This window comes from Branchiostoma floridae, chromosome 4 (assembly GCF_000003815.2).
Source record: "Branchiostoma floridae strain S238N-H82 chromosome 4, Bfl_VNyyK, whole genome shotgun sequence".
NCBI lineage: Eukaryota > Metazoa > Chordata > Leptocardii > Amphioxiformes > Branchiostomatidae > Branchiostoma > Branchiostoma floridae.
Window position 1 is genome coordinate 19110362 of NC_049982.1, and position 21861 is coordinate 19132222.

The 21861-nt window shown below is 41.0% G+C and overlaps 1 protein-coding gene across 1 annotated transcript in view; it reads right to left on the minus strand.

Moving 5' to 3' along the window:
- The window catches only part of LOC118413444 (IgGFc-binding protein-like), a 59404-nt gene that overhangs the window by 1826 nt on the left and 35717 nt on the right, over window positions 1-21861 (minus strand). Inside the window, exons 44-83 of the mRNA XM_035816826.1 lie at window positions 21154-21285; window positions 20586-20704; window positions 19962-20144; window positions 19641-19770; window positions 19119-19254; window positions 18517-18719; window positions 17850-18039; window positions 17381-17469; window positions 16739-16891; window positions 16259-16427; window positions 15783-15893; window positions 14907-15029; window positions 14362-14466; window positions 14114-14247; window positions 13570-13701; window positions 13082-13242; window positions 12557-12680; window positions 12199-12346; window positions 11777-11899; window positions 11492-11565; window positions 11109-11295; window positions 10334-10550; window positions 9817-10004; window positions 8617-8745; window positions 7898-8151; window positions 7645-7776; window positions 6943-7097; window positions 6420-6521; window positions 5917-6095; window positions 5437-5636; window positions 4730-4913; window positions 4186-4406; window positions 3552-3681; window positions 3306-3377; window positions 2630-2764; window positions 1895-2136; window positions 1247-1408; window positions 912-1030; window positions 367-632; window positions 19-215 (exon numbers count right to left, since the gene is read on the minus strand). Coding sequence (XP_035672719.1) covers window positions 19-215; window positions 367-632; window positions 912-1030; window positions 1247-1408; window positions 1895-2136; window positions 2630-2764; window positions 3306-3377; window positions 3552-3681; window positions 4186-4406; window positions 4730-4913; window positions 5437-5636; window positions 5917-6095; window positions 6420-6521; window positions 6943-7097; window positions 7645-7776; window positions 7898-8151; window positions 8617-8745; window positions 9817-10004; window positions 10334-10550; window positions 11109-11295; window positions 11492-11565; window positions 11777-11899; window positions 12199-12346; window positions 12557-12680; window positions 13082-13242; window positions 13570-13701; window positions 14114-14247; window positions 14362-14466; window positions 14907-15029; window positions 15783-15893; window positions 16259-16427; window positions 16739-16891; window positions 17381-17469; window positions 17850-18039; window positions 18517-18719; window positions 19119-19254; window positions 19641-19770; window positions 19962-20144; window positions 20586-20704; window positions 21154-21285 — 6210 coding nt within the window. The remainder of the gene's footprint in view (window positions 1-18; window positions 216-366; window positions 633-911; window positions 1031-1246; window positions 1409-1894; window positions 2137-2629; window positions 2765-3305; window positions 3378-3551; window positions 3682-4185; window positions 4407-4729; window positions 4914-5436; window positions 5637-5916; window positions 6096-6419; window positions 6522-6942; window positions 7098-7644; window positions 7777-7897; window positions 8152-8616; window positions 8746-9816; window positions 10005-10333; window positions 10551-11108; window positions 11296-11491; window positions 11566-11776; window positions 11900-12198; window positions 12347-12556; window positions 12681-13081; window positions 13243-13569; window positions 13702-14113; window positions 14248-14361; window positions 14467-14906; window positions 15030-15782; window positions 15894-16258; window positions 16428-16738; window positions 16892-17380; window positions 17470-17849; window positions 18040-18516; window positions 18720-19118; window positions 19255-19640; window positions 19771-19961; window positions 20145-20585; window positions 20705-21153; window positions 21286-21861) is intronic.

A 21861-nucleotide genomic window follows, 5' to 3' on the forward strand; every position in this document is an offset into this window, starting at 1 on the left:
TAGAATCAAATGACTCACTTCGTGATAGCCGCTGTCATCCGTGCAGCCACACTCAGCCAGCGGAATACACACGGTCCCACTGAAGTAGAACCCGTCGTCACACACGCAGCCTTCCGCCCTCACCCCGCACTGGTCTGGAGCGGACGGGTTAGAACAGGTGGCCGGGCATCCCGCCTCACATCCCGTGTAGTGAGCGTTACGAGTGCACTGCTTTTCTGCAAGTGGAGACGCACAATATTAGACTTCGATAGCTGCAACTTTAGAGCGTTAGCCACAGTCGCTATCAACAAGACGAATAAATTGTACCATACATGTATTGCCAGAGTCGATGCGCTTTATCAACGTTCGCATTAGCCTCAAGCTTACCACAGAAGGAGTCTGAACGCCAGTCACAGATCTCTACCCCAGCAGCCATGCACGCATCCACGTAGGCTTTGGCAGTATTGCACAGCCACCTGGTGTCCCCATCATAGGCGCACAGGTCGTACACACAGTTGTCAAAGAAGGGTTCGGGATCCACGGTGTCGTGACAGGGTGCAAAGGCCTCGGAAGGATCGGTCAGTACCGAGCACAGGGCGGACATTGCGAAGATGTCACAGTCCGCGCGGGGGTCATCTACAGTCGTTACACAGCTGATCCAGGATGGGGAGAGAATCGGAAACAAACATCAGTATCACCTTGAGGGCAATTTTGCGACAAATTCACAAATTCAAGAGTGCTACAATGACTAGTCGTCAACGTTCTGCAGTTCAGTAAGATACCTGCTTCACAATCGTCTCTTGAGTGTCATTCAAATAATGAAGCAGATCATTCAAACATCTTAAGCCTTGCCACTCATGTGATACTCTTCGTCATCGGAAGAAGTAAAGAAGAGATCAATCGATGTTAAGTTAGATAAAGACCAGTCTTACATGTCCTGGCCCCTCAGGAAACTGTCTCCTAGCTCATTCTGACTTGTAGCAAGCGTGCCGTCCGCCTTTAAAAAGTCATCATTCTTGTTGAGGTTGAAATTTCCACAAATACCAGTGACCTGAAGTTGGAAACAATAATAGTGAATACATATCTACATATGATTTGCACAACAGTGGAAAACCGTTACAATTCATATTAGGGAAGAATATGGTATAGGGATTTGGTATCTTACTGCATCTACAATTACTAATACGCCTATTAAGACAATTGTGACTGTGCTGACAGACTGACCTTATAATTGCCTATGGAATATAAATGTTTCCGTGCTAATTACCTTGTTCATATAGGGGGCAGGAAGGACAACGAATGCATTGTCTTTTCCGTCGTATCCAGCTTGGAGTCCAAATGGGGTTGTCATCATTATATGAAGACCAGACTTGAAGATTTCTACCCCGGAGCTTAGTGTTACCGGTAGACTCACAGGAGGCCCGTTTACCTGGAATGGGGTTTGTGTCAAGGATGAGAAACATCATTCTGTGACTATGTGTCAATGCGCTTTTCATGCGTCTGTCAGAATACACATACTGTACATGTACCGGGGCTCGTCCTGGGAGCGCGATTTGTATCTGAGCAACACTAGAGTGGTACATCATGGAAGCTAGAATGAAGGTCTGCACATAGCAAGGTGAAATTGACATAGTCCTTGCATTGCCATTGTCTGTTGTGGTAAAATAGTCAGTTTCTCCTATAGGATCTTTTGACTAGATTCTCCTGATAGGGGGTATGCATGGACCTCGGATACGTGCAGTAATTGGACAACAGCACAGTTGCTCATTAATTATAAGTTAATGTCTTGTAACAACACTTAAAATAAGTCAAGGTCAAGTATTTTCTTCATTTTCTTGTAGAAAGATACATCAACAACAACAAAAAATCCTCTAGTTTCTTGTAGAAAGATACATCAACAACAAAAAAAGCTTACGTAGATTCCACCTCTCCGTTGGAAAACAATCTCATCACTGTAGACCTGTACAATCAGTGTATCGATGAAGGAGACGGCAGTGTTGCCGCTCCTCCGGCCGTGTCGGGTCCTGATGTCGAACGGAGTGACACTGTTGTCAGTGGTCCTGGACAGTGTGTAGGTACAGACGCCCATGAAGTCGACCGTCATGCCGTCAAACGTATGGAAGTGAGGATCGCCATTGCCATGGCAACGTCCAAACTCTAATGCATTAATGAAATTTCAGGTATTAGTTCGTGTATGTTTATCATTGGCACAAAAAGAAAACAGAAGCAGTGAAGCAATAATGAAATGTATCAAAAGGTGTAACAGGCGAGAAAAAGCCCTCAAACGGCTGATGCTAAGCCCGAATCCTTTAAATTTAACAAATACTAATCGCAATACTAATGAAATATCTCTCATACTCTAGCTACACTTGTTAGACAGTATTATGTAATTCAAGCTATGACATTAATTTCTTCCAGGAAGTTCCCTGTCCTAGACACTGTCCTCCTGATATATTGTATATCACAACATAGTCATAACATAGGTCTCATCCATATGCAGTAACTCCCATATTTTGTATCCATCAATATATTGCTTTCTTGATGCGCCACTCAAAAACGACACCAACATAATCGATTAACTATTCTGTTACTGCTGTAAGATCATCAAACAAATAAAGTGAAGGTCGTGAGAAAATGCTCTGAAGCTTACTTTGACATATCTGAAACGTTTCGTCCCAAGTGAAGCCAGGTTTGCAGATACATTTGTAGGACCCCGGTGTGTTCACACAGTAGGCGTTCTCATCACACACTGCCACACCATTCTCACACTCATCCACATCAAGATCTGAAAAGTACAAATTAGAAGATAGTATTCAGTTAATAACAGGTACCTGTGCGATGATTTCTAGGTAAATCGTCAGTAGCATAAGATGGTTCCATGTCAATAATAACAGCTTATGTCACGCATGTCTAACATAACAGCTTAATTATTGTTTATGAACGCTAGAATTGTGGAAAATAGGATGCAAATATGTTAAAATGTGTTAAAATGTCAATCTGACTGGAGATCTTAAAATTCAGAGTACTTGTTCTTTTGGCGCCAAAATTATACAATACATCTCTTTTTATTAATAAGCTGACATTGTTACCCTTGTAATCTGTGGTTCCAGTACATACATTCATCTATACATTTTGCATGTTAGCAACAACCCTTGCTAGAAACGATTAGAGATTTTGCAACATAAAATCTTCTGAACGATATTCAGATGAATCAGATTAGTTGTGATATCAGAGTTGATAGTACATAGGATCCAAGACAACGATCGACAGTTGCAAGTCTACCCAAAACGGCAGCAATGGCTGAAAAGAGTTGACTTTTCCTCATCCTCTCTCACAAATGTAAGTCTTCAACTCGTAGCAGAAGTCTGTTCGCCATGCTAAAAGCCCCTCATCCGTACCTGTAGTAAAATGTCGCAGATTGATATTTCGCACTCAATTCGCAGACGAAACGAAACGCTGACGTGAACAGTGAAATGTTCTTCACTTGGGAGCGACGTGATCACAAAAATGATGTGTAGACAGGGACTGTGGGATATCAAAAAAGAGCTAAGATTAGGAAGGCCATTGCTTACGATTGTCAGGCATGATCACTCCACAGCGCTGGATATTGCCTTCCCCGTCAGTCTGTGTGAACTCCGGTTCGTTCCTGTACCAGTTTTCCCACTGGATCGCCGCTCCATCTGCCCACTCGAAATCGCCGTCCTGTAATGAGAAATATTTCTTCTGTTTCAGAGCATATCAATAGCCAGTTTTTCATATCATAACTGATATTACATACTTTTTACACATGGACAAATTGCAATGTAGACGCAATTACAGTAGATAAATGTACGTTAATCTATTATAAGAATTCATCAAAGACAAACTAAAGCGACACAACAAATGTGTACATCTATAGATATAAAGTACTGCATCTGAATAAAGTCAAAGTCAATAGAATGATATGTTAAAACATGCTTTTAGTAGCGACACCGTATGTCAATAGATTTAGATAAGATGTTATTTCCCTTTTGATTTATCTATAAGTCACATTTTCCTTCTCTGTTAAAGTATACAATTATGTAAACGACTGCTCTACTTTGTTTGCAATTTTCATTCGGACATGAACTTGCGATAAAGATTATCATTATTGATATGGTCATAATCACCATCCACACTGTACTAGATAATTGCATAAAATCCGTCTCAGATGTTTCTGTCGCATACCTCTCCATCGTCATCCAGATCACTTAGTCCAATCCAATACTTCCTCCTCCATCCGCCCCACTGGGCGTTGATGAATATTGCTTCAGATGGGCGTTTGATCGTCACCAGAGTTGCCCCCCACTCCATACATTTCACCCGGGCTTCCAACCAGGTCCTCTCCTGGTTGAAGATCTGATAACAGGCACCTTCAAACTTGATCCATCCTTCAGGGCACGGGGGAACTAGAACGGTAAAGGGTAGGTACTCCTTTAGAGGTTTCAGACTTACGATTGTTAAGGACGGTCATAATTAGTGTGTAACTAAGATGTATTTCGTATATATATCATTATGTAAGTTTACAATTTTCAGCTACGGGTAATGTAAAAACGGATGTTCTGTCATTACTACATTGTGTACTATCTTGAATAATGACATATACTTGGTTGTGACTTGGGAATTGTAATTAGCTTCCTCGAAGTCATCTGTGATTTTGAAATGTTGATACCGGCAATTTAACATTTAATCAAGCATGCTTAGGATGCACCTGGCAGTATCATAACTTTACCTTCACACTCTTGCGTGTCTTCATTGAACACGAATCCTTGTTTGCAGTTGCAGCCTAATTCCGCATCCACGACGTTACACTCGTACATGTGGCCTTCACAGGTCATATCCTCACAGACCCAGTCGTCGTAGGCCGTACAGCTACATTTCCTCGTGCAGCCGGGTTCGACCCACGTGTAACCAACCTACAGAAATGAAACAATCAGAAGGCTGTAGAACTTAGAAGAGATGATAACGGCTCAGTTGTAAATCTCTCAGATCTCCATACTAATAGTTTAAATGACTGAGCTGATGTGACAATGGCGACTAATACCTCTTTATTTGAACTAAAGATATGTCTTGGTTGGTAGGGTGCACACTATTCTTGAAGTTACAAAATAAAGACTTGGTAATGATATTATATGGCTAAGCTGAAACCATGTTCTCCCTGCTGACAGTACCTATGGAGCAAATACGAGGCACCATGTAGTCATCATATGTTAATTCAAAAGCCTGAAGAGTGAATTAACATACTGGTTAAGAATAAAAACGACAGAGAGACCAATGAAGTTATAATTTCTATATAACGTTCTTCGAGCCTTCCTGTACATATTTCAATTTTCATTCCTTCAAAGCTGATAAAAAACATCAGCGTTGTCCATGGTATTTATGGATTTATAAGAGGTTACGATAGAAAGCTTGTTTTAACAGAAAGTAGTCGTTTCCTACCGGGTACCAGTATCCACCATAAGTGCAGCCACATTCTGCCTCCGCGGTGCACTTGTTTCCTCCAAGGACGAAGCCTTCGTCACACGCGCAGCCCTCGATGCATGGCAATCCACAAGAGTCGGGTGCGTCCCTATCCCTGCATGTAGCAGGGCACGCTGGCATGCAGGACTCATAATGGCTGTTCTGCGGACACGGCAATGCTGTCGGAAAAATACGTGAAGATTACGTGGAGTTCTAACTGCAGAATCAACAATGTAAATCGTCTTGAAAGAGCCTCATTCAACAAAGTGAAATAAGTGCTATGCCTGCCTTCATGTATTGTGGAAATACTTGAATGTGCTTCTTTCTCCCCAATATCTTAGTCTGGATATCTTCTTTCCCCCTAATAACATAGTATTGATATCTTCAAAGCCTAACATTACTAGATCACATAGGTCTATTCTCATTGCTCACATGCACCTAGATACGACTTCAACTCACGGCAATCGGTTGGAACACGCCAGTTTCCGAGTTGAATATCTTTCGCATTGCAGGCAAATACATATGACGAAGCGATGTCACAGAAATAGGAAACATCCAGGTCATGATTGCAGAGATCCGTCACGGCTTGGAGGAAGTACGGAACAGGGTTTACCGCTGAAAAGCACGCCGCAAGTGGGCTGCACGGGATGAGGAAACAAAACCAAGAAAATCAAGGGATGAAGACCTAATCGGTGGGATTCATTTATCTTATCGTTCTGTTTAGATGGACAGACAATTACACAAAGAAAAAAAATACATCAGAAAACTTCGGATACACAATGTAAACAATAGCATTTTATCCCCTAGACTGCCACCCCGCCCATGAAAAAAACCATCGATGCATGTAGGTTCATTACTTCATATTTGTGAGTGACAGGCATGATTTACTCAAGGACTAGCAGACATGCACAAGAAGCACATAAAATCTTAAACATAATGCAATACGTTTAAAGGCTTCCCACCTTGCGACGTCCGCCTGGTTTAGCGCGAACGCTATTGCCTCAGCAGCCGTTTGCTCATCAGGAGTTTCACACGCGGGATTTGGGTCATCCGGAATAGGACACCTGGAATGGTGATGACAAAAAAAAAGAATGAAACCACATAGGTTAAATACGTTACACTACAATAGTACACACATGCAAAAAGTAATAAATGTATGGAAAATAACATTATTTTCAGTTTCTCGCTGACATGATGGCTAACAGGCTTTTAGAACCAGAACAAATAACACTTGAATGAAGTTAACATTAAAGATGTATCCTTTCTTTAAAATCTATGACCGGGGTTTTCCCTGAAACCGAATATATTACTATCAAGTAATACGTTTTATTATTAAAGTCGACCAAGTGCGGTAACGTAAGAGGTGTACTTTGCCGGCATGCAAGTTACTCGAGTATGTAAAACAACGTAAAATGTATTCATTTGAGTTAGATTTGTTTTTAAAATAATATGACCCAAAATATTATTTCAAATATGTGTTCATACAAGGTCGAGTCCACAGCCCAACTGATGTGTAGTTCATTGTCATCAGCAGCAGCTGTCCCATCTGGTTTGTTGTTGTCGTTTGATACGTCACCGTTCAGGTCGCCGCACATGCCGTCTAGAACCCCGGCGTACGCATCGGACACCGTGATGTACAGCTGTACCACACAGGGGAGTTGTGTTAGAAAATATAAACCAACCATAGCTAAACCCATACAGTCCTACTTTCACCATTACCAAGAAGCGAGAAGAAGCCGAACTTCTGTATTAGACAAGATTTGTGATATTTTAATATTAGGTATATATGTTTTGACTTTTTGTGATCTGTACTTAGCTCGGTTGGGCTAAAGTGTACAATAAAGGTCTTCATTCATATAAAGACTTTCAGATCATTGCAAATGTTACGCTAAGGAAAAGGTGCAAAGTAGGAAAAAAGTCGAATTGCCCTTGCAGACATTGATTGTACTTAATGTTTCTCAATGAAATTTATTCTAACCTTTAAAAGTGCAATATGCCCATGTAGACCCGTGCGTATCATCAAAACAGAAACGACAACGTATTTAATGTAGAATGTTTGATGCAGTCATGAAACTATTATACAGTATGTAACAATGTACATCTTTTTAAAACCTTTTTGATATGATTAATTGCGTTGTATATCTAGCTGGCTGCAGTGACAACTCATACCCCTAGAAGGACACTTACCTTGCTTTTTCCTCTAAGCATGACCCGCATGAAACTGGTGCGGATAACAACACCCGTAGCGATGGAGTAAATGTACATGTCCTCATGAAGGTCGGAGGGTGAGCAGCCAGGATAAGTCAAGATCCCGTTGACCTGTGAAGGTGAAAACGATTCATCCCGTTAGTTACACCTCAACGGGAGTGACCGGCCCAGTCCAAAATGTAATCATGTAAAGCAACAAATCACAGAAACAAGCTGTAACAATTGTTCTCACCCAGACAACTCGGTCTTCGAAAAACTGAATTGTGATTCCGTAGACGACGAATGTGGCCGACCACACCTGAAAGGTCCTGGAATTTCCTTCATCAGCTCGTTTTTTGTGCACAATCACCGAAAACTGCTCCAGATTTGGATCATTGCCTGTGTACCGACTGACGATGATGTCGCACCCACCGCGGTAGACTGTCTCCAGACCATCGTACGAGATGAAGTACGGGCCAGATCCATGAATCCGGCATGTTGCGTACCCTACACAATGTAAGGAAATATTCATGTTATTGTAATGCCACTTGTCCAAGGATAAAATGGCACGTAAAACGGCTCATGAAAGAAATATACAATCGCATGCAATGATGCACAAAAATAATACGTACTGCTAAATCTTTCTTGCAGCTTGCCATTATTAGATAGCTACAATGTATCCGGTTATTTTCTGCAAATTTCTTATCTAACATGGGGCCTATCAAATTGAGTCATTCAAAACATAATTTGACAAAATTTCGTAGCATTTCAAGCACATTTGTACAAGACCATCCGCCGAAAATTAAAGGTAGGTTTTGTTGTCTTTGTATTACACTTATTAACACTAAATTTGTGCAGCGTCTTCTCGGTAATTTCAGTTAAACATGAAAAGAGTGTAGTACTAATAAGTGAATACATATTTTCCTGCTTCAGCAGATAGAAGATGTTGATCGATATCAACTGTCTACATACCCAAACACTCGTTTATGCCATCGCCAATGTAGCCCACATTGCAGCGACACCTGTAGCTCCCGTAGGTGTTATAGCATTGCGCATTTACGTGACAGTCATTCCAGTCTGCATTGCTGCACTCGTCAACCTCTACAATTTAAAAAAAGGTACATATGAAAGATTCCCTAATGTTGCTAACTTCTGTATATTGAAACGATAACATAAAGGAGTTCACAACTGTGGATTAATTAGTTCACACCTACACATAGCGATAAACCCACGTTTAAAGTTCATCATCATCAGAATGTAAAAAGTAAAATTTGCAACGGACTAGAGTCGATTCCATATTACCGAGAGGGTGTTTCTTGCCTTTTGTTCCAACATTTTGGAAATCTTTGTAACAATCTAACTGTGATAAGTAACTGTTTAGAACTATTTATAACATCTGTGTGATGTTCTAAATATTTCTATTGTATTCAAACATGTTAGAAACATTTCTAACATCAAATACATTATTTCTGTCAGTTTCTAAACTGTTCCAACATAGATGCATCATTTGTGATCACATGTTCGAACATGGAAACAATATGATGAAACTGGGTCAGTGGGCTGGGAAGAGGGCAATTCACACATCCCTGCCAAGTGCAGGAAATTATGTCTGTCTGCCACCTTCTCACAAAAGACTCACCAGTATATACTAAAGAAAACCTAAAAATACAAGAGCCAAACAAAGGACCAAGCTTAGCAGCTTTTTTTATGGGGTCAATAAAAGTTTTTATGGAGGGAAAAAATGACACAAAATGTTGGAACATGTTGGAACAGTAACAAAAACACATAGATGTTTGAAAATTGTTCTAAATAAAGAGATAATTATATCATTACTTTCCCAAATGTTCTAACAAATATAAAAAGGTTCAAACATGTTTAAACTTTCATTTTGAAATGTTTGAACAATTTCGAACTTAAGTGACTGAAATGATCTTTTACTCAAAATAGTTCAAACTTATTACAAATATTATTTCAAAACCATCTCGGTGACTTGGAATTGACTCTACTCGATTACTATGAGGAACAAAATACATTTCGTCTATGCTTGGCATATTTCTGCATTTGCAACGAAAATCGTGATGAGAGCCCTAATGTCATTAATAGTTTCATGAACAGCTCAGTACCATTGTTACCAAATAGACACAGGGGTTTGGGGGAAATTTCACAACCTACCCTTTTCACAGAGGTAGCCGTGACGAGTCTCACAGTCTCTGTCCGACCACATGTTCGGGAAGGCGTGGTCCCGGTCTGACAGGTACAGGACACAGTCCGGACCGTCCTCGTGTGGGGCGGTCGGGGTCCACTTGTTCCAGCTGCCCAGCGCCAGGCCGTCTTCTCCCACAAACGTGCCCTCGACATCACTGCAAAATGCACAACAGGTGCAACGTTAAACTAAGCGTGGTGGATTCATAACATTTTTTATACTATTGATTTTTTAAATAAAACGCTCATGTGATGGTTAACAAGCGTGGTCTGCACGTTGCTTAGATTCAATTGTAATGTCGGTCAATTAAACTTCAATATGAAAATTGTAAGTAAAAGAGTCCGCGCAATAGCTTCCATGCAATCACTTTCACTAATGGAAAGTAATGCTTTGCTACATGACATATGTACGTCCCATGGATTTTTACCTTACAGTATGCACCACGTATACGTACACGTGATAGTTGTTCACATGGTAGCGACTTACATGTCATTGTACCCTATCCAAAAGTTATGTTTTGCGCTGATCCTGTTCTTTATTTTCACAGCGAGCTCGTGAAGATGTTCCGAGTTGACCACAGCCAAGCGGCCGCCTACAGCTGCGCACTCTGCCCGGGCCTCGCTGTACGTCCATCCGCGCTCTTCTACAAGGAGGCACCGTCCGTTCACGAGAGTATAGCCAGGTTCGCACTGCGGTGGTTCAGCTGGTGGAGGAGGGAAGGAGCAAATCATCACATGAAATGTCGTAACTAATGAGGCTCCTTTGTTCCTACTGAGTTAACCTTTTGGTATCAAATCTGTATTGGTCACAGGGCTAGGCAGAGAAAGTGACAAATCATTATGTTTTTGGACGCACTAGGATCACGCGGTGTTGTAAATGTAATGTGAAAACATGGAGCATTATATTGTATTATATTGTGATTCCATAGACGACGAGTGTGGCCGCACTAGAATCATTCGCTATCTATCATTCATCCCAAAACTTTTATTCTATTTGTACATTACGTCAAGTTCTTTCCCGATGGCTGATTGCGAGCATCATGAACAAGATGAACATTGAATAAAACATAATATGTGACTAATCATGACTCTAAACTCTTAGTTGTAGGGGATTACTAATCTTTTTCTTAAACTGAGGAATGCAAAATACCCCACTTTTCTGATTTTGTGGCTTCTGTGATGTCAAGAAGAGAGTAGTATTCTTTTTGTCTGCAATTGTGGAAATGTTAGATTGTGGCTTCTGTTCAATAGTCAGTACGTACGTGCGCAGACATCAACCCCATCTCCGAACAGCCCGTCATTACAGTGACAGCCCTGCACGCCATCCTTCAGCCCACAGGTGGCTTGGTTGTGGCAGGTTGTTGCCCGGCACCCGATCACCGCGGTACCGTCCGGCCTTTTCCCACACCCGCATGCTCGGCAACCATTGTCGTACCATGGTACATCAAGCTGGAGTTGGATAGGAATTACGTTGGGACAAAATATCAATATTATAACATGTTAACAGCAAAACATATGATCATTGAAACCTTAGCCCAGTCTTTAAGCTAAATAGTTTTGTACATAGTTGGACAAAATGTTGGCAGGTAAATTTCTACGAGACGTAGGCAAAGTTGAAATGCTGTCAGTAACTATATACACGTACTTTGTAGTAATAGCCTCGTTCCCAACATCCACACTGGTCAACGGGAACGCACTCTAAACCGCTTCGTAGGTAACCTTAAAGTGATGAACAAAAGCAAACATAAACATGTACAAATCAACACGATGCTACAGACAACAAAAGGGCTCAACAAGCCAGGTAGTTAGAGCAACGTCTGTGTAAGGTGAACCTAGGCACCAAACAAGCAAACTCTTATTGATTACGTATATTATACATATACCAACATCTTAAAATCGACAAGGTGATGTTGATGCAGAAAATACAAACCTTCATTGCACACACATCTCGGCCGGGTCGGGAACACGCATGGTCCCGGGTTCGGCTCCGCGCACGTTGGTGTACAAAGGGTGGCGTGGGGATCGTAATGTTCATTCTCTCCACAGGTTAAGGCTGCAAAAAAGGTAAACGTAATATTTCACACATCTCATTACTGTACCATGCTTACAACACTATGTTCATATGCGACCTCATTCACAAAACAATAGATACAAAACATTAAGTTCAGTTAGGTAAAAGATCATCGTGATGCTACAAATAACGAGAATTATTAGATCTTGCTTTCCTTCCATTCGTTAAGAATGAACACAGCTTATTCGGTTGCTAGTGAGATAAATCAAGTGCATGGGCAGCAGCTGTTGTGTGCATGCCAAGCAACAATGTATCAGGAAGAGATGTACAGGTGTACTCACGGCATAGACTCTCGCTTCTCCAGGGTGGTAAAGTCACCTGTGCCTCACTCAATATGGCAGCGTAGGCTGCCAACTCAAAACACCGGACGGTATCATCGGGCACATCCGCGTACACACACAGGTCACGGACACAGGCCTCAAAATAAACCTGATTCAAGCCAAACAATAAGGGATTAGAGAAGACTAACACTAGCATATTTTAAAACATATTCGGTGTATACGGGTATATCTTGTCTGATGTTGGAAAAACTGGTGGAAATATCATATTATGTACGAATAACCGAATGACATTCTTGCCAATCTAGAACTCATACCCTCTATAAATAATGCTCACGCTGTTCGCAGCTTCACTACTCACCCCGTTGTCGATTGTATCAAAACCATTGGCAAATGGTCCATCCGGATCCAGCAAGATAGCACAGCGGGTTTCTGCTGCTTCAACATCGCAGCCGTCCAGAGGGTCTCCTTCAGGAGTCACGCAGCTTCAGGGGAGAGAATATGACGTCATGGTTCCATAATACTAATCAAGGCCTTTAGCTACTTGTTGAAGTGTTTCAAGATAAGAAAAAAACATTGCGTATGGTCTTTCAAAGTACGTTGATGTCCCAGCTTGTCTTAGTACACCTGTACTGGACAGGCACGTATGCTATAGAAACTGAGTGTTATGGTATACGATCGCGAAAGTATATTTACTGATTCAGACGTGCTACTTTGAGTCTTACATCGTTACACGACATATTATATAACCCATTCTTACAAAATGCTGACTTGCCATGATCAGGACATAAAAATTTAGATGAATCAGCCTGTGGTGACGTAGCGTTTCTGTGAGAATATGAGGATATGGTTTTAGGCATGATTTTTGGCATGATCAACTGCTTACCTGGCCGCATCTTGGTCTGATGTCAGCCAGCTTTCCCCGAACTCGGCAACTGACGCAGCCTGGGTGCCGTCCGGCTTCTCAAGGTCATCTTCGGGATCCGCGTTAAAGTTGCCACACAGACCACTCACTTCACCCAGGAAGTCATCTGACGGCAGTTTTACCTGTAACATGGGAAGGGACATGTTTGATAAACGTTTAGCTGGCTAGTAAACGATACCCTCTTACAGAGACATTTTGGACATAAAATTTAATACCTGGAGTGGATACCTGGAGTATCAGAGCACAAGATCAATTCATGGCACACAATACATGCATTGTGCATATACGTATGTTATGAAAAACTAATCTCTCGTGAGTGAGAAGATGAATTGTTACGGTTGTTAGTCCCAGCGTCGAGTCGACTTGTGTGCATATCTTTAGACTCGATACAGCATTATGTTATTCCATTACAGTCCAGGTATCCCTTATGATTATCAACATTGACTAACCTGGACTAGATGCCATCCATCGTATATGACTCTGAGACCGGTTGCTGTTGTCACTAGGACATAGTTCCCGAAGAACTTCACCTCAAGATTACGACTGACTCTTGCTGGTATGTTATGGACAATGCCATCAACCTGCAGGTGTGAAGACACATGACACAAACACACACGAGGGACTTATTAGTAAACAAAAGAAAATTAAAGTAAGATTGTTTTCTAGGACATGCTGCAATTGCACCAGCTCATACATTGTGTGGTTTATTGGCTCATTCTAACTGCCTGTGATGTATTAATGACTGTGCTGTGTCGATAGATGGGCAGCCATTCTTTTGCTTGATTGTTCGTAAGTTGTCATAAAAGAAATATAATTTATATCATTTACAAACAATGAGGTTTTACATCACAATATATAGTAAGACTCTAGTCTTACCGGGTCTCCTAAAACTGCCAAAAATCTAGCACCCAGGCCAGACAGTTAGTATTTATATTAATGATAGATCAACTTAATTAATGTGTTTGATATGTAAATTCAGGAACACAGTATTACCCTGAGTCCTCGTCCGCGGAGAAGTTCCACCGTATGTCCATCAAACGTCACTGAGACGTAGTTGACGTAGGCCGAGGTATCGTGCTCACGGTGCTCGTTACCCACCTCTACCGTAAACTCTCTGCCTCTCAACGCTGTACAGCAAGAGAATGTTGTACAGTATAAACGACTGAACTGAAGTAATTATAACCTTTAAAAGAAATTTTGCTTATTTCGTAGTTACTACAACTATGTCACAGAGTACGTACCATCATAGCTGACCATGGTGTATTTACAGGCTCCTTGGAATCTATAAGTCGCTCCGTCGAAGGTCATGTAGTTTGGATCGCCTGATATCTGGCACAGAGCAGCCTCTGGAAACGAACACAGTTTACTGGTTATACAAAGAATTGATGAAATGGAAATGCTATAATTGCAGTTGAGACTTTGAGACTTAGAGACTGCTGTTAAAGAAGGTGGAGTTAGAACACCCCAAAGTCTGATTGCAAGTGACAATTCTTCAATGTTAACATGTTTACCCCTACAATTCTACGTTTAAATCACATGGAAAACTAGGGACCTATGTTACACAACATATCGAACTCTAGATCCGTTTTACACCACCCCAAACCACAGCAGTTTCCATAGATATCTCCCCGTCAGTCTCTTTTGTCCCTGTGGTGCATATTTACGCCGAATGGTGTAATAATACAAATGTTCGTTCCTATTCTGAGTGAGAACCATAACTACTTTACCAGCCTTTAGCAATACTGTCGACTGTTTCACGGTACATGACGTAGAGCTGAAAACTCACGTTGACAGTGTGTGCCATTACCGACTCGCCCCGGCATGCACTCACAGGTATAACCCCCATGGTTGTTCAGACAGAATGCCTCGGGGTGACAATCATGTTCTCCAATTGCACATTCATCAATATCTGTTGATAATGAATCAATGACGGTTAGACATTTAGATAATAATGAACGTATAAAACAGATAGTCAATCAACTGGATAAAATTGAAAACTTTATTACAGTATAACTTTATTGCACAACAATTGTACAAGGTACAAAGTATGTCATCTACATAACTATAACTAGTTCTATAGCTAACTAATACAGGGGTTGTAGTATATGACAAAGTTTCTTGCAATTATTGGAGGATTTTACAATCATTGTAGGAATTTCTAGATCTAATGTCTACACATTTTTTATATATACATGTGTATTTCCCTATATCTGCTATGCAGGGATTGTCACATGCCACGATGTATTTGAGTTTTCATTTTAGATCCATTGAGATAAATCCTCGTGTAATAAAGGATTAAATGACAGCCTTGTGTATAGAGAAATCATAGCATGACCTGTAACTATAGACTCTTTATTAGATGCTTTAGAAGTTACTAAAAGAACTGTAAAAGTTTCTAATTTGTATCCACTCGTGTAGTGACTGATGGATTACCAGTGGGTTATAAAGTCGATAACAAGAATCTTGTCATTTATATAAGATTATAATTCTTCATCATTCCATGAAAACTAGATTATGAAAGAAAGGTAACATTTACTAACTGCATATCACACTTCCTATATCTATTGCCCCTGCTACCTTGTTGATAATGTTGCAATGAAGATTAGGAAGGGATCCGGAGGGGGAGAAAGTTACAAGAATGGCAATACAGTAAATGACTTACCGACTGCCGTTTCATTACAGTTGTCAAAGTCCGTACAGTTTATCTTTTCGCAGAGCCAGGGCTCCCCTTCCACCCGTTCCTGTGCAAGATACAGTGCTGGGCAAACTCGCGCTGGATAGAAAAGAAACGTATAAAGTATCTATAACAGACATTAAGGAAAGTATTCATTGCAGGGCCATATTTTCCACGTCACAAACGCTACATAGAACACCAGCATAACTCGAAAATGTCTGGATGGATTGTATTGATATTCAGTATGTCAGTAGGTCTGATATGCATGAAAACGATAAGATTTTGAGCTTTTTCTTACTTTATTTTGTACAATACCAACAAGTTGTAGGCACAATCGTTCTGAAAACGTGCCCATTTGCGTAAAGAGGAGTACCATGAAAAAAAAAACCCGCATAACTGATGGACATAATTCCAAGTGACTCAAATTTGTCATTTCAGCTGCTAACATAAGGATTTTAACTTACGGAGTTCACACACAAACAGGTGTCCGCCCGAACAAGACACAGACTCCAATTTGCCAGCGTTTCGCCCGCTGCTAGGGGCAAAGCTGACGCAGATTTTGTTCGGAGGTGCGTTTCCTGGTTCACCGTCTACGAAAGGCCTGAAATCCCCGAACGGGGACTGGTCCGACCACTGTGGATGCGACCAGAACGCGTTTTTGTAACCGTTATGAGATGCAACATTACCCAATAAAACATTTTTGATTGAATAGTTATTCAAGATCATTATAAGTGTCAGTGGTCTGTATGTGCTTGTCATGTATTGCGTGATACTCAACGGCAAAACAAAATAAGTTTTTCTTACGATTGTTTCGAGAGTTTTTCATGATTGTTAACGTAACGTTAGGTAACTGACACCGCCTACTTTATCCTCGGGGCGTAATGGTAAAACATTACTATCTACTAACTACACTCAGTCTGTTACATTGACTCTCCCACACTTACCCGATAGATGCCGGGAACAATATCAGCACTCAGGCCAGTCCGGAAATTGAACCTTGTTTTCCCCGTCTTCTGTATCAGCTTTATGAGGAAGTCATGTGTCTCCTGGTCATGCACTCTGGCGAGGATAGCTTGTGGATGAAGGCTCTGGCAGTACTTGATACGAACAGAAATGTAGACTGTCAATATCACTTTTGATTTAATTCTTCTATTCGGTATCCACGACACTTCCAGCCAATTGAGTAAATAGTTGATGTAATAAGCTTAAGGAAGCAATATAGTTTTTTTTTATTACAAACTTTTGTATATCGCAAAAATCACAAAATCCGAAATGTGTACATGTAATAGGCGCACAGCTTGTTGGTAATGTTGCAATGATGGGTAGGGAGGAAAGGGAGGGATGGCTCCTCGGGAGAGGTCCTGTTCAAGGTCCAGGTAGGACGTTTTGTAAACGGTACATATGAGAGAGAGAGAGAGAGAGAGAGAGAGAGAGAGAGAGAGAGAGAGAGAGAGAGAGAGAGAGAGAGAGAGAGAGAGAGAGAGAGAGAGAGAGAGAGAGAGAGAGAGATCATCATATATATATATATAGCGATCTTATGTCTACTTGAGAAAACAGCACATGAAAATGCTATAATTCCAACCTACCCGAATAGCTCTGGCAAAGTTCTGGCGTCTTCTAGGGATTTGGTAGCATGAACTGCCGTGGAACTCCCAGCCAGGTTCACAAGCGTTCCCTGAAAATAAGCAGATAGTCTTCACGTTAACGTACGGAGAGTGGAGCTAGCCAAGTTAGACGTGAAGGAAGTATAAGTGACAAACTGTAATGAGATAATTCTACCAACGCTCTACCTCTAGTGAGAGATCAGGATAGACAAAGTAGCAGCCAAATACAAATTTCTTCAAGTTCTAGATTGCTTTCGGTTATCCTTCCATTCAATAATTATTATTATGTCGTAAATGAACACATGAATGTATGATACCAAGTGCAATTACGTAAAGTAACGTAAAGCTGTCTTTGAAAGTTCAGCACAGTTTAGACCTAGAGGCTCCCACGTCGTGCGACGCAGGTATCAAAATTTCAATTGGCAGTTTTTACTTGCAGCTGAGTACTTACATTCACAAATAGTGCCGTCTTGACGTTCGCTGTTGTCTATGAAGCCTTCGTTGCATACACACTGTCGGCGGCCTGCCCTAGTCGTGCAGAACCCGTTCTCGCTACATCCGTGTACTTCACAAGTATGCACATTGGGGGCTGAGCAATGACACACGATCTCACAGTCTCCTACCACCCGATATTCGTCAAGCTGAGGATATATACATTTTGGGTCAGTTCTCACCCAACAGCCGGCGAAATAACAGTTGTCGCCAACAGGGAATTGCTGCCATTAGCAAGAGTGGGTATGAGTGTTGAGAAGACTTCGCTTTCATACATTACTTTTTTCTCTAATTGGAGCCTACAATTCTCATTCAAGATTTATCTGCTGTATACCCATGTTACCTCTAAAGATGATGTTAAGTATCACTAGTTAAAGAAAACTTGGATACAACACAAAGGAACGCTGAGCCTTAACGCACACAAGAATAAACATCAGAACAATATAGTAACGGCATGGGCTATTAATCACTTAAGCTACGCTAATTCTTTGCCAAGGTTGATAAACACTTGTAAAAATGATATCCATAATTTCAATCATACACAGAGGACATGCATGTGCAGGTACTCTCTATCTGTGAAGGGCCGTGACGAATAGAAACACGTGCACGTGAGCTAAACTTTGCACCTGAAGGTAGGTTCCATCAAAAAGACAGCCGCAGCCTGACGGGTACGGCACGCACGCTTCGCCTGACCAGATGTACCCATCATCACACTCACAGCCTTCTGTGTTAGGGACTGAGCAGGAGGCGGGAGCATCGGGCTCAGCACAGGTCGCCCTGCACGGGCTTGTGGACACGGAATAATGGCTATTCTCTGGGCAGGTGTACGCTGTAGGAGAAGAACGAGTAGAATGCATTGATTTTTATCTTGATGGTTCCCATACCATCACGAAGTAAAACATTGGCATGAGGGTAAGTATCAGGTCCAGCTAGCTTTGGTTCACTCCTCAATGGAAGGAAATCAGCGAGAGCGGACCAAAGCTGAATATGTTTGGATAATACGCTAACCGTCGGTATTAGTTCAATGGTAACATATTCCACTTGTCTTAAAATTAATTTGTCACCAAAGACAAATGTGGGACAGGGGCAAAAAGGGCGGTACAGTGCATGATGTTCGGCCAATTGCACGTTGCAATACAACAGATTGTTGATTTATAGATTTTTGTAGAAAATGATACTGAGTGAAAATGTATTTGGTTTTCAGAGAAGATGGACATCAGTAGCTTACGGCAGTTTGTGGGAGTCCTCCAGTCACCAAAGCTTGCTCCAAACGCGACGCAGTCTTCTACGTAGGCTTGGTACACGCCACAGACGAAGTCAGTTCCCTCGGCGCACAAGTCATACAGACAACGCTGATATGCAGGCTATGTCAACATTTAAGAAAAACAATACGACATTACTATTTCGTTTCTACAGGTACACATTGATATCAGCGCTTGTTTTATTCAACGTTTAAAGTGAATATTTTTTTAATGTTTTAGCGCATCACGGAATATGCGAAAATCATGTTGTGAACTGTTATTTTTTTGGCTCATTTTAAAGATGGACAGGAGATCTCCAGCAATTATATGTGGAAGAAAAAAGTACTCGAAAAACTACGGTTGAATTCGTCCATTCAAAGAACGTTAAGATGCCATTGATGAAGATGAATTACTACATAGTATCAACATTCAATATTTATGTTCTCTAACAGCAAGAACATATATTTTGATGCTGCAGGGCTAAGTCAGCCGAGTCGTGAAAGTGTTACCTGAGGTTGCACAAAGGCATGGCCAGCAGCGAGAGGTCCGGAGGTATCTGTCAGCACCTCGCACAGACTCGTGAACGGAGAGGTGTCACATCCATCCAGCGGAGTCGTCGGCGGAGTCGGGTCTGTACAGCTGGGAAAGCACAGCCAGGTGTTAGTTTCTTTGGTGTTTTTACATGGGGTTCACAGAATCGACAATGGTTTCGTATTGAATTAAATGTACGTTTGGGATGTACCTAGGTCATAACCCTGGTGCGTATTCAATCGGGTGTTGAGAAATGTTAGATAGAGATGTAAGAATCATTGATAAGTATTTTGCCGTACTATGTCTGGGTTGGTCGGGAATTCCAACTGTCCGCAAATGTCACCACGTCTGATTCTAAGGTGCCACCACTGGTCGTCTGGTCATCGTTCTGATCTCCGTTAAAGTTACCACACAGGCCCGCCACCCCTGCATTTCTGTACGCTTCTGGAATCACAATTTGTAGGCGGTGGTTCATGTTGAATCTGTAGGTAGAAATGATAAAACTTCGGTAAATACTCGTATAAGGGTAAAATTGTACGTTTAATGTGTGTAGGAACTAAATAGGAACTACTAAATTATGTCTAATAGGTCAAGTAAAGATATACTAGCTTTCAACTGAACTACATCAAGTGTATTTAGTTGCCAGCCCTACCATTTGAAGTCGTTTTGATTTGCAAGAATCGTAAACACGGATAAGATATTGAAAACGCCTTATAACATAGCAAAGATAGACTTTGCGTGTTTGCTATTAAGTTTAAAGCCAGTTCCAAAGAAAAGTATAAAAACGCAAAATCTTATTCGTTTCCTTCATGAATCTAAACAAGCACATATATAACATGGGCAGCAAACGTAACATGCATAGCAACTACATAATTCAGACTATCTAAGCTCAATGAAATAATACCCTTTCAAAAAAGACTTACGAGACAACTAGTCCAAATTCTGTTGATAACTGAAAGTTAAATCCGCGTTGGTGAATCTGGATTCGTGGATCATAGTTGGTGACGAAGTAGTTTGGTGTATTCTGGGCCATTCTGTTCCTCTGTCAGAGCAAAGAGAAGAAAAGAACATTGTCAATACCTAATACTATTATCAAGATTCATGATATGGCAGTCAACAATCAACTATTTTACAGCGATATACTTAATATATCCAATAGAAAATTTCCTACTAATTAATCATTGCAGGTAAAACGTTGTTTTGGATGTGCAGAAACAACGCCATTCCAGAAAATGTCCGTATATACGTATGACGTTATTTGAAAATATAAGTGTGTGCGCTTATGTCTGTATGTGTGTGTAAAATGTGTCAGTGTAAGCCTCCTCTGTTACAAGTAGTGTCGTTTGAATAGAATACTATTCTCCAACGACCAACTAACTTGATGAGTCCAAGCAGCAGTTTAATCCTACTACACCTTTAGGGTCAGCGTTGCGGAACAGAGTTTTATGGTATCGATGTGTAGCGAGAGTGCTGACTCATTCCATTGCTTACCATACACCTTGGAAAACGGCTATATTCTGGAGCATTCCGAAGGAACCTGTAGACATTGTTGGCTATGTAGATATATACTTCGTCAATAGATGATGACAAACTGTTGGTGCGAGACTTCAGCCTGACCTCCACCTAGCAAAACAACAACATGTGTACCGTCAGACAGATGGAAAAAAAAAACGTTCATCACAAACATCGTTAACAAAACGCACATTTTGTTCAATGCTATAAAAATTAATAACGTTAGAAGCGAAACATGCCATCGGAGGTCTTCTAAATTGAATTCTTAGTAAAATGGAACTGTTACTTAAAATGATAAACGCATTTTATATCACTTGCAACTTTCCCTACCAGACGACACCAGGAATGCAGACATTCGGTAGAATGTAAATATTTTCTTTTTTATCATAATTTCATCGTAAACCTATGTGCGATGGCTAATAACAAATTTCTATACGAATATTGATATAATTGTATACGACAGAGATAATAATGAAACACATATATAAGCAAAAGTCTCTTTATGATATAGCTATTCAATACACCCACGGTTATATACTAATCTTATAGTCCTTTAATTATCAGGAGGTTAGTTAATCTCCAAGCAGATCTTGCGTGGCTTAAGACAGTATCATAAGCTGGGAAATGATTATAGACGCGTGATGAGTTGAGTGAACACTCCTCATGCCGGTATAACTCCTGCCCCAG